This window comes from Crocodylus siamensis, chromosome 5 (genome assembly GCF_052110815.1).
Source record: "Crocodylus siamensis isolate JL-2025a chromosome 5, ASM5211081v1, whole genome shotgun sequence".
NCBI lineage: Eukaryota > Metazoa > Chordata > Crocodylia > Crocodylidae > Crocodylus > Crocodylus siamensis.
Window position 1 is genome coordinate 158,795,427 of NC_143399.1, and position 13,002 is coordinate 158,808,428.

Sequence of the window (13,002 nt, forward strand, 5' to 3'; positions counted from 1 at the left end):
GGTGTGGGGTGACAGGTGTGTGTGTGTATGGGGTTTGTGGGGGATGTGGGGGGAAGGGTGGCTGGGGTGTATGAGGGATATGGATGTGGGGGTCCACGTGTATGGCAGTGTGAAGGGGGGGTACATGTGTATGGTGTGGTTTGCATGTGGGACTCACCTTACACACGCACGCACGCGCGTGCACCGGCATGTTCCCCTGCTCCCACAGTCCAGCAATGCAGCCGAGAGCCACATGGTGCCGGAGCAGCACAGGGGTAGGAATACAGGAAAATGGCCAGGGTGGGGCAGAACTAGGCTGCTCAGTCTTACTGCTGGTTTCCCCTGCGTTCTACTGCCCCTGGCTCTTGTCATCTTTGGCAGGCAGCCAGGACCAGATAAATACTAATTTTCTAAATTTTTTAGGGGCCCTGTGGTCAGATAGAATGGCCTGGCAGGCTGAATCCAGCCCATGGGCCCTATTTTGCCTGCCCCTGCTCCATGGAGAAGCATTTTCTGATTGACTTTTTACTGACTGTTCATAAATTTTCAGACATTTGGCAACCCTGGTCCAGGTTTTCTTCATCTTCTACATGTTTTGTAGCTGTATAGTCAAACATTGTTCTGTTGTCTCATTTAAGTGGCAGGGAGTGTTTTGATTCTTGTGTTTAGAATGTTAATTGCTATTTTTAAGCCAGTAGTTTGAACATATATACAACAGCTTTGGAGGCTTTTGAACATGGAAAATAACACCATTCTGAATATGTATAGTAATGTAATACCCATATGCTTTTTTAGCAGGTTAGACGTATATCAGTATCTCTATACAAAGATGATAATTATATGCAGAACATCATTTTAGGACAATGCTTCAATTTTATTTGTATACGTGTAAGTATTATGCAAGAATATATTACTTTAAGGTTTGCCATTGATTTTTTTTTGTGGTAAATGATAATAAAGTATTTGAATAATTAACAGTTCTTTGAACAGGTTACCTCATGGCATTTCCATTTCTAGACTTCTCACACATTGATAATTGCATGTCAGCCCTCCTCTTGCCCATCCTTACATGCACTCTGTTCACAAGTACCTGGTTCTTGAGTTCTTGAAAATCCATTTGACACATCTTCTCCCAGAGATTGTAGTCCATTACAATGGACTACAATGGTTTCATATATAGAGAGATGAGCTTGGCTGAATCAAACTTGGCATTCATAAGGCATCAAACCTGGCATGTCTTACCTGCCACTTGCTAGTTCTAACAAATCCATTACATCAGATATCCAGCTAGGAATCTTTGTGGGATCAGGGAGGCTTACACTGAACAATATATACCATATGTTTAGATTCTGATTTTGTATTTGTGTAACAAAAAAGAAAGAAGTAGTATTCAACAGAACACACTGCATCCTTTTTCGTAAGATAAAAAAAAATACTACATTGTAGTGAATGAATAATTGTTTTATTTTCTTTTGGTAACTTTAGATATTTGTTTTCACTTAGGTTAACAAATCTGCCTTTCAAGAAACACAACAACTGGTGGATATCCTTGAAAATGCAAATATTTCTACCTTGTATCCAGTTGTTCTCATTTTGGTATGATAATTCCTAAAAGCTTAATGTAATAAACATTTAATAAAATGTTTTTAGCATTTTACAAAATATTTCAGGTGAGAAAATCTTGTATCTGAACAGACTTTTCAAAAGCTGAACTGGAAATGAGTTGATGATGAGTCTGCATCCAGCAGTCCACGCTGAATGCAGCCAGTAATTAAGTTGAGGCTGACAAAAGGCAAATTAGTTGAAAGAAAATTTACTTTCTCTTCTCTAAGGTTTCAGTCTTTCTAGTCCTGATTACAGTTTATATTTCTTTCTGTTTTATTATGCTCCATTCATGCTGGTGATACTTCAGCTTCCATAAAGATATGAGGGAATGTATAGACAGGACAGGGAGAGGGTGGTGTGGCTGAGATGGAGTTGCGGGCCTGAGAGTGGGGAGAGGCAGCAGGTTGGGGTCTTTGCCAGGATGAACTAGGGGGTGAACTGGGGTGGGGGAAGCATAGTTTGGAATGATGTCAGGAGTATCAGGGTATGGGGGTGAGTAGGGGATCCCTGAGGTATGCGCAGCATAGTGAAAACCTTTGCTGTAGTTTAGCAGGGTTGACAACCCAAGATAGTTTTTTTTGTTTGTTTGTTTTTTTACTGACAATCTGCAAACTTTTTACTGAGAACCAAACTTTTACTATGGTTGGTATAAACTCCTACATTTAAACACAGCCCTTGTTACTGCTATCCAGGCTCTAGTAGAAGGGTTACATATATATTATAAAAAACATGATATTACTAAAAACATATGTCAGTAAAACGTTTTGTCAGTAAAAAGCTTGCAGATTGTCATTAAAAAAAACTCTGTTGGCAATATCCAAGGTGTTGCTATGATGATTAATTAGGTTTTTTTTATTTCTAAAGTATTACATCCACAATTGAGCCATCTTGCTCTATGCATGCATTGAACGACTCTGAATACTGACTGTACCCAACTGAGAATTTAGCTCTTCATTTGAAGTTGGCCTTTCTATGCTTGAGTATATTTTTGAGGAACTCCACATGTGTTCTATGCTCAAGCTTACACTGGCTTCTTCAGCTTAATGAACATTAGATGAAATCCAGACCTCCTTACTCCCTCAACCAATATTGCTGGACTTTCATAGAAGATTTAGCAAACTTTTTAGAAATGTGGTAACAAGTACTTTTTCTGTGAAACAAGAATATTGTTTGCATTATTCCTCCAAGAATCAATTTAATCATTTCCTGCACACACAAAACCCTGGGAGAACTATGATTGATGGACAAGTATAGAACAAATAATCAAAAGATAACACTGTACTTTTGCATCAGATATGAAAAGAGTTCCTGCATTCTGTTGGAAGGTGTGTGTATTAAATTGTTTCTTTTTGCAAATGTATAATGCAAAATGGTGGATCTGGCCAGTGACCAGATTCCATTTCCAGCAGCCCCTGCCCATGTTGCTGTGGCTTGTTTCCATAGATCCCAGGAGTGGTGGGGCCATAACAGCACAGGGCCAGGGTTTCCATGGAGACCAACTGGAGAGTGCTAGCAGGATGTATGTTTGGGTGGGGAGTTGCTCTGGGGCCAGGGCTGAGATTTTGTGGTGGTGACAGCGTGGTCTGGAGCTGGAGCAGAACCACAATCCATTGCCTGCATACCTCTGCCCAGGGTATGTGGATAGCAGATTGCAGCTGTGCCTTGGCCCTAGCCCACACTCTCATGACCACAGGATCCCCCCCCCGGCCCTGGAGCAGCTCCATGTCCAGCTGTGTGCCCTATCAGCACTGCTCGGGCCCATCTCCATGGAAACCATGGCCCCACACACTCACAACCCCACTGCTCCAGGGGTCTTCGTGGCAACTGGCTGCAATGACGCCAGCAGTGGCTGCTGAAAAATGGACTCCACTGTGGGCCTGATCTGGCCTGCTTGGTGGACTTTGCCTGCCCCTGGACTAAAGGCTTATCATAGCTGTTATAAAATATTCCATTACTTCATTCATGTTAATGTTGCATGATACCTAAATACCTTAGAAGAAATCACTGGGGAAAGTTCCATCAAAATTTTTCTTCAAAATCCATGGATCCTAATATTGCCCTGAGGCACACCACTGGCTTTGATAACCCAATCTCCCAATTTTCTCTGTACTTCCCACCAATGCCAGATTCCTAAACACAGAACTGTTAATATCGTATCAGAAGAGTAAGGTAAATTAAATACTGTATGGTTATGTCTACACATTCATTTACTTCAGCCTAACTGTACTCTGTAGTAAGTGGTTTTGGGTAGGCATCTATACATGCAGGGATTAGGGAGCAGATTTGCTGTTCTTTGCACCAAGTGTCCTGCAGCCCTGTAATGGGCCCCTGCTGCCACTGTGGGGGAGCTCCAGGCTTGCTCCGGGTGCTGGCCCAGGGCCTGGCAGGGAGCACCAGGCCAGGAGACAGCTGTCTCTTGGCCCTGAGGGACTTCCTGTTGCTAGGGTGAGGACAATGTCCCCCTGCCTCGGAAGCATGGAGCTCCTGACCCTTTCTCCCCAATCAGGGGCAGGGGACTTGGAAAGAGCTACAGGGGAGGGACAGATCCCAGCCTTCTGCCCTGATCTGCCGGTGGGGCAACTAGCAGCCAGTCTTGCTGCTAGCTGCTGCACCAGCAGATAGGAGCAGGGGGCTAGGACGTATCCTACCTCTGCAGCTCTTTCCAAGCTGTGTGCCTTGATCACCCAATTGAGGCATAGGGCTGGGACCTGTTACTGACTAGGACAGTTCCCAGCCCCTGCCCTGCATGTGGGGCAGAGTCTGGACAGCTTGTTCCTCACTTAGCTCCATAAGCACAGAGATGAGGAGGAACAGACTGGGGGGCTCCATAAGCAATGAGCATAGAACTGGGGTGGGAGGAATTGGCTGGGGGGTTTGTTCCCCTCCCAACTCTGTGACTGTGAAGCTGAGCAGGGAACAAGCTCCCCAGTCTGTTTCCCACCCCCAGTTCTGTGCTTGCAGAGCTGGGTGGGGAACAGGCTCCCCTGTCCCGTCAGCAGGAAGCTCCCAGCACTGGTTCCATGACTGCCTGGCTGGTGCTGAGAGATAAGAGTCTCCCAACCTGAGGTTTGTGGTCATGGGGCCAGTGCTAAGAGACCCTTATCTCCCAGTGCCAGCTCTGTGACCGTGGGTCTTGTGCTAGCAGTTCCTTACCTCCCAGCCAGAGCTCCACAATCACAGAGCTTGAGCTGGGAAACCCTTATCTCCCAGACCAAGCCCCACGACCACGGAGCTCAGGCTGGGAGATAAGTATCTCCCAGCACTGGCCTTGTAGTTGTGGAGCCAGTGCTGGGGGATAAGGGTCTCCCAGCCCCATGCTCCCTATTGTATTCTCAGAGCAGGGTTCTTGGAGCTCCCTGCTCCCAGGTAGCTCCCAGAGTCAAGGAGCTATCTCCCACCCCATTGCCAGCCCCATTGCCCACCCCATTGTGGACGGCTGACCAAGATCAGATTTTGCCCCTGGTCAAACGTCAACATGAGCACTACTGCACCATTACTAATCTCGAGTAAGTTTGCTACTTGCATTTGCAGGTAGCAAATTTACTTAGGATTAGGGAGGTTTAATGTGTAGTAAGCATGTGTATGAATAAACTTACATGCTTACTGTGCAGTAAACTGTGCTAATGCAAAGTTAAGCATCTCATGTAGACGTGCCCCATGTGTAGCAATACACATGTTTTTATATTGCAAGAAGGGGTTTGTCTGTCAAACAAATCTTTACAGTGCATTCCAAGTATTCCTGGCCTAAATAGTTTCAATATGGCCTTTAATAATGTAATGAAGAAACATTACTTATGCACAGCATATATTTTTGATACATAAAAAAGTTCTCTCAAAATGTCTTAACAACCAAAAGACCTGGTATACAGGCAAAAACAGGGTTGCATAAAAGTTTTTGTATGGAATTTTATCTTGTTACAAATCAATAATTTGGATTTATGGAACTTCCACATTATTTTTCAGAAATACAAGAAACATAAAACAGAAAGTGGGCTGAAAGTATGTTTTAAATGACAGAAGAGTTAGCTAAACAAATCATTGTCTCATATTAATTACTGGGAACTATTTAAGTTCCTTAAACTTCCGATTCCTAAAATTCCCTACAGATGGTATAGCTGGGGGATAGAAATTTCTTTCAGCAGTCTTTAATTAAACTCAGCATTGGATGTTCTCTCACATAATGGCTACTATGGTGGGATTCTCCTCCATTTAAATTTTCATTAAAAAATCATACCATTTAACAAATAGCACCTGACTGTCTTGTTATAAAAACATTCTGTTAAGACACTGGTCTTTTCATTTACAAGAGGACATTTAAATTTTTTCACATTTATAAAACGCAAAACTCAGAATATGTTGAGGATAGCAAAATTGGTCAGTATTGTTTTTAGATGCTGTTTAATGGGTGAACATTTTCCTTTTTTGATTTCCAAAGTAAACCTGTTCCTTGCAGTGGAGCTGGAAAGATGTAAACAAGGAGAAGTAGCACAGCACCTCAGTTCTCATACAGAAAGATTTGCATTAATGTTTTTCTTTCAGCTCAGGCCAGCTTTTTCATCTTTTTGTATGACTAGAAAGTTCTCCTCTCCCCACTACTGATTTCTCAGCACTTTTTCTTGGACATGTAAAAATAATCTGAACACTGAGGGAATTGGCTTTGTGTGTGTTCTTTTTTTCTTTTAGTATTTGGGGGCTAAATATAACAAGCCAAATTCATTAGTGTATTTTACTGTTTTGTACCCAACAATCTGTGTAGTCCGTCAGTACCAAATGCCAAATGTGTGAAATATTAAGTATTGAATATTAAGGCTGCTAAACATTCTTTCTTTTAACACCCTTTTTACTTGCATGTAACTTCTGTTGAAGCAAGATGAAATTTTTTAGCTGCACATTACCTTGACTCAAGTTTCTCAAAAGAAATTTTAAAATGTATTTGTAAATTGTCAGTAAGTACTTTCATAGCTAATATTTGTAAAATATGTGTATATTTAACTCACTTAAAATGTTTGAAAATGGTATTCTGAGAAAGCACAGCAAAAAAAATAGTAAACTGCTTTTCCACAAACCTATGCTGTATGTACCTACAAATACTGGAAAGGCTGTGCTTTAAAAAAATTATGCTAAGTGGCATTTACTCTCCACTTGATTTGATTGCGTGTGTTGGGACACATGTTGACAGCTTCTGGCAGGCACACAGGGCATCAAAAGGGTTTTTTTTTAGGCACAGTTTTTTAAGAATCTTTTGACCATTGGCTCCAACAAAATGTATTAGATGGTTGTGTTCATTCAGTCAGAAGAGTGCTAGAAAAAATACATAACTTACTTTGAAAAAGCCTTATGGAAAGTCAGTAGAATTTGACAAATTGTATCTTGTGTTACAGAATTCTACAGCATGGTTTAAACAGCCTATAGAGCGAGCATATTTTTCTATTAAATTTTGTAGTCTTTAAAACAATTTCTATATAACTGTCGGGGTTTCATCCTTATTAAATTCTAATGGACTTAGAAGATTATATGTAGATGAGTATTAATTTTATTTCAGCCTTCATCAGAGAGGCTTACCAGTTTTGAAATACCTGAAGTATGATAGAAGAGGATAAAGATAACCTTTTCTTTGTGGTTGTAGCAATGGGTCTAGGCCCAATGGTCTCAAATTGCAGCAAAGAAAACTGAGGTTGGATGTTAGGAAGAATGTTCTTTCTATGAAGGTGTAAAAGCCTTAGAACAGGCTACCTAGAATGTTTTATGGAGTCTCCATCGCTGGAAATTTTCAAAAGCAGGTTAAATAGGCTGGGCTTGTTTAATCAGGGTTGATCTTGCCTTAAGCAGGGGCTGGACTGGATGACCTCATGAGGTCCTCTATTTCCCTACTTTCCTATGATCCTAAACAACATTAGTGTTATAACACCATTGAGCCATCTTGCTTTGTTGTTTCATATTTAAAGTATTATGTGAAGAAACTTATGAATGAGTTGATGATTTAGTTGCATCATGTTTTGATCATGCCAAATGATTCAAACTTTTTTCAGCAGTTAATTGGGCCCTTACCTTGGGGTATGCAGTTACCTTTGTCTATAAAAATAAAACAAAACAAACAAACCTAGTTTGCACTACAATTTAAATTGGCGGATCTTGTTATCCTTCACATTCCATGCCCATACCCCATATGCAGATACCAGTTAATATTTTTTATTTCCACTGACCTTTCAAAAAAAAAAAAGCAGTAGTTGTGGTATATGGAATCTACCTTCAAGGGGCCAGCAGTGAAACATTCCGATGACCTGTGGGTGTTACACAAATTGCTAATTGCTCAAATCACGAGCAAGACCTTATAAGGGAGGATAAGGCAAGATGCCATGTTTATTGATTAAGCGCTTAATACACAAATACATACCACATTCATACCCCAATTTCTGTTCTGCACTGGTATACATTACCAGTCTTATCAATACTCAGATCAACTCGGTGGCCAGCCGGGCTCCTGCCTATCCATCTTGTCAGACAAACCAATGTTCTAGGATGACATACAGAACAAGACCCAAAATTGATATATCTTGCTCCATCTTTTATAGCCTTGTCAACTCACCCAGTCCTCTGGGCTTTTGCTGTGTTATCTCTGTGTTCTTCCTTGAAGGTCGATGGCTGCTGTTCTCTTGCTGTTCTGGGGCTGATTCTTCTTGTTTTGGTCTTTTATCTGTCTGCATTCTTCAGCCAGTCACCAGCTGATGTTTTCCTTTTCCACAGACACACTCTCACCCCTTCTTTCACACATACAGCATACAAAGGTCGAACACTTATGTCAAGCTACAGAGCAATACAAAATGGATTTTCTTAAGGCGGTGCAAAACTCAAGAAATGCATAAGATTTCATAGACATTAGGGCTGGAAGGGACCTTGAGGGATCATTGTGTCCAGCTCCCTGCTTAAGGGGTAGAAAGTCAGCTGGGATAAAAGGATCCCAGCAAGATAAGAGACATTTGGACATTTAACGGAGTCCAGAGCAGGCGCTTGCACTACCTCTGGAGGCAGTCTGTTCCAGGCCTTGGGGGCTCGGACAGTAAAGAAGTTCTTCCTTATGTCCAGCCTCAAATGGTCTTGGAGGAGTTTGTGACTGTTTGACCTTGTCATCACTTGGGGTGCTCTGGTGAACAGGTGTTCCCCCAGATCCTGTTGTACACCCTTGATGTACTTACAGACAGCCACCGGGTTCCCCCTAAGCCTGCGCTTTTCCAGGCTGAAGAGTCCCATGGCCTATTATCCTGCCCTCTGATCATGTGCATCAGAGGCTCTCCTCTGGACTCTCTCAAGCTTCTCCATGTCTTTTTAAGATTGTGGAGCCCAGAATTAGATGCAGTACTCCAGCTGTGGCCTCACCGAAGCCGAGTACAGCACGAGGATGGCATCCTGGGATTTGCTAGAGAAGCATCTATGGATGCAAGCCAGAGTTTTGCTCGCTTTACCAGCTGCAGCATTGCATTGGCATAGCAAGCATAGCACTGCCGAGCCTATAAGCGTGCTACGGGATTTTTTTCCCCAAGGTGCAGTACCTTGCATTTTTCGGTGTTGAACGCAATCAACTTTTCATCCACCCATTTTCTGAGCCTATCTAAGTCAGCCTGGGTCACCATCCTGTCCTTAGGTGTGGACGCTTTACTCCAAGGTTTGGTGTCATTGGCAAACTTGGCCAGTCTGCTTCTGACACCAGTGTCCACATCATTAATAAAGATGTTAAAGAGTATAAGCCTAAGGACGGAGCCTTGGGGGACCCCACTGGTCACAGTGCACCACGATGATGAACTTCCATTGACTGCCACTCTCTGGGTCCAACCTTGGAGCCAATTCCCTAGTCATCAGGCTCTGATACAGCCAAGGCCGCGATTGGCCAGTTTTTCCATGAGAGGATCACGGGACACCAGATCAAAGGCTTTTTAAAAATCAAGATATATAATGTCAGTCTCTTCTTCCTTGTCTAGGTGATATGTCCCCCGGTCATAGAAGGAGACGAGATTGGTCAGGCAAAACCTACTCTCAACAAATCTGTGCTGGCTATCCCTCAGGATGTTGACATCAGCCAGTTTGTCAAGAATGATTTCTTTGATAATTTTTTCCAAGATCTTCCCTGGGATAGATGTCAGGCTGATAGGCCTGTGGGTCCCCAGATCTACTCTCCTCCTTTTCTTGAAGATAGGCACCATATTGGCCTTCTTCCAGTCTTTGGGCACTTCACCTGAGTGCTATGAGTTCTTGAAGATCCATGCCAGTGGCTGAGCTATGATGCGTGCCAGCTCCTTAAGTACCTTGGGGTGGAACCTGTCTGGGCCAGCTGACTTGAAGGTGTCATGGTTTACATTGATGTAGGGTAACAATTCTCCCTCACCCTGGTCATTCCATACCGTATTGAGCAGGGCTGTCCCTTGGGGCTGGTGAAAAACTGATGCAAAATACCTATTAAGCAGGTTGGCTTTTTCCTAGCTGTCAGCTGTCCCATATGGTTTAGCAGGGGTCCAGTGTTATTCTTGCTTTTACTCTGGTTCCCCACATATCTAAAAAAGGACTTTTTATCGTCTTTGATATGTGTTAAGAAGCAAAATATTAAAAGCAATAGGCAAAAAGTCTATGTGTGTAACATGGGTGTGTTTGGTGGTGGTGGGTTGTTGTTGTTCTCCCCGTAAGCTGTGAGTGTGTGTATTGCTGAACCCTGTTCCTAATATAAATAAAGCTGTTTACCATCCCACTGGTCTCTGGTTTAACTCCCAAGGGATTGAGTGCTGCTCCTGTGTCAACAGCTATACTCCCAAGCTGCTCAACGGCAGCAGGTTCTGCCGCCTGGCCCCCATCATACCGTCCCACCCTCACAGCCAGAGTGAGAGGCTGGAGCACACTAGGCTCCTTCTCCATTGGAGCCCCCGCCCCCTCACTTTTTTCCTTCTTGCTCTTAGATGAGCTGCCCTCCTTTTACTTCTTGGAGCCGGCCACTCTACGAGATGCCTTGGCCGATATCTCTGAGCCCTTTGGCGTGATGGCAGCCACCAAGCTACCAGAGTTTGCGCCATCCCCAGAGCATCCCTGAACCTCCTTCTTGCTACTGGTCCCCTCACTGGGACAGGTTTGCCACTGTCCTTGGCACTCTTAGATTTGAACTTGCCCTCCTTGGCTTGTGGGCCTGATACTGGGGTCACAAACTTGATGTTATCTGGCAACATGGCTACAGCATTGGGCCTCACCACGCTGGTAGCCCCACCTCTTTGAAATCTGACATCTGCAATTTCTACTGATCCTTCTCCAAGTCAGCATTTGGGTCAATGATGAGATTCCCTACTCCAATGTCCCACTCATACCCATTGTTATATGTCTCAATTGGGTTCACATCCACTCCTTTTCCTCTGGAAGTTCCACTGCTCAAGGACATCTTAGAGTTAATAATCCACCTCAAGGTTCAAGACTCTTCCCCACCCAATGCCTTCTGGATCCAGGGCAGCAGGTGTAACTATGTCCTTAGGGCTCCAGTGCTCAGGGTCTGCCCAGGTGACAGCATTTTTGCTTCTCTGATTTGACTTTGTCCAGCTGCCAGCATCCACAGGGACACACAGTGGCACCACGCAAACTAGGAGTGGACGTGTAGTGAAGTTGCCTGTAAAGTACAAGGACTGTGTAATGGGATAGCAGTAAAGGCTAGACCCCATCAGTGAGCCAAGTGCTAGCAACCTCTGGCTTCACAATCCCAAAATGTTTTAATTTAAAGTAGCTACTGACAAACATTCAAGTACTGAAGAGGGAGCTCCCAGAGTAAAGAAGGGGGATGTGGTATATGGATTGTACCTTTAAGGGGCCAGCAGTGAAACATTCCAGTCTTTCCCTCTGATGCTCTGTTGGTGTGGTTTGTTGGTAGTGGGTTATTGTTGTTCTACCCACAACGTGTGAGTGTGTGTGTTGCCGAATCCTGTTCCTAATAAAGATAAAGCTGCTTACCATCCTATCAGACTATTGAATGCCAACTCGAGGACAGAACCCCAGGGGCATGGAGCTCTGAGTAAGTACCCCATCCAAGAACCCAGTAGCCAAGGGCAGATACTGTAGTAGCAATTGCCAAGGCATTAAACATTACTATGCACACTATTAGGTTGAGGCAAATATGAAAGACAAGCCTGAAAGAAAGGAACCAACTAGCTGTGCTAAACCTACTGGTGAGCCCAGTCCACAAAAGACTGCTAGCTGGTGAGGTGTAGAGTGCTAGTACTTTTATTTAAGGTATTCTCCTCAAGCCTGAAAAGTTTTTCCCTGCTGTGAGGAAAGAGAGAGAGAGAGGAGAATAAGAGAAGGGAGAGGAAACAGAGATCTCCACTCCTATGCTTTTTGCCTATTGATAATTTTTCCAGGGAGATGCTTTAGCTTGGTAATAGAGGTAGGATAACAGCTTGGACAGCAGCTTTATAAGTTGTAGCCTGTTATGTGATAAAATATTAAGGAGCAACAGACAAGCAGAAACTGTGTTGAAGCTCAGAAAACCTGATGCCTGTGTTAACTTTCTAAAGGGAAATTAAAAATCATTATCACAACTATAGGGCTAGAATTTTTTAAAGTAAAAGTGCATGTCCTCACACATTGTTAATTTTGATCTACATACAGAATATCTACATAAATGAGAAGGCAAGTAGTTTTTTTTTTTTCAGATCCTGCGTATTGCAAATACATGCAGACTGAAATGGTGTCCTGGAAAAAGTCTGTGCTGTCCTAAATTTAGTTAAGGGGTGGAGTGAGTGGAAATGAAATGATTGGTCAGATTATTCTGGTCTGAAATCCTAATTTATTGACATTGCGTATGTGTTTAATATTTAAGCGAGGTTTTAAATGCAACACTTAACTTTTAAGTAAGCCTTAATAGTCCATATAGATATTCCTATGCAAGCCTTCCAATAGATACAGTGAATTCAATTGGCCAGACATCCATCACTGCACTGGGGTTCGAATAGTTGTTTTTTTTCCCCTGTGTTGTTCTCTTCCCTACCTCCCTTAAGTCTTTATTGTTCACAGTAGTCATTCCTGTTAGACTTAGGCTGTTATTTGTATTCTGCTGTCGCGGACTGTTGTCACGTCCTCTTTTAACTTTTTTGCTACTTTGGGTTATAGAGGTCACTCTAAACTGTGACCTACTTGCGCTGCTTTTAGTGGTATTTAGTTAGTTATGTCAAGACAAAATGGCATTACTTGTGCTAAGTATTTTACTAAGGCAGCTTTCAGGCCTATGTCTGCATGTCACCACATTTTACTGATGAGTTGTATTCAGTCATATGAAATACTTCAGAGTGAACATATTGAGTACCTTGTTTGTCTTGGCTGTAAACTAAACACCCCCTTTTTACTCACCCCTGCCTTCCCTTCATGCTCTGTGACCTTGAGAAAAACCTGCAGAGAGAAGCC

General features: G+C 43.0%; 1 protein-coding gene across 14 annotated transcripts in view; it reads left to right on the forward strand.

Moving 5' to 3' along the window:
• Nucleotides 1-13,002, forward strand: part of CRPPA (CDP-L-ribitol pyrophosphorylase A) — a 239,402-nt gene that overhangs the window by 121,917 nt on the left and 104,483 nt on the right. For 7 of the 14 annotated variants that reach the window (XR_016442294.1, XM_090046862.1, XM_090046863.1 and 4 more), the window contains 2 exons: nucleotides 775-867; nucleotides 1,483-1,575. The exons of 1 other annotated variant lie outside the window; for it this stretch is intronic. Coding sequence is in view for 12 of the 13 variants with exons in the window: in XM_090046862.1 (XP_089902988.1) it covers nucleotides 775-867; nucleotides 1,483-1,575 (186 nt within the window). In the remaining variant the exon portion in view is untranslated. Of the gene's footprint in view, nucleotides 1-774; nucleotides 868-1,482; nucleotides 1,576-9,557; nucleotides 10,214-13,002 lie in introns of those variants that run through there. 6 more of the 14 variants (XM_090046867.1, XM_090046864.1, XM_090046858.1 and 3 more) reach the window with 6 other exon arrangements.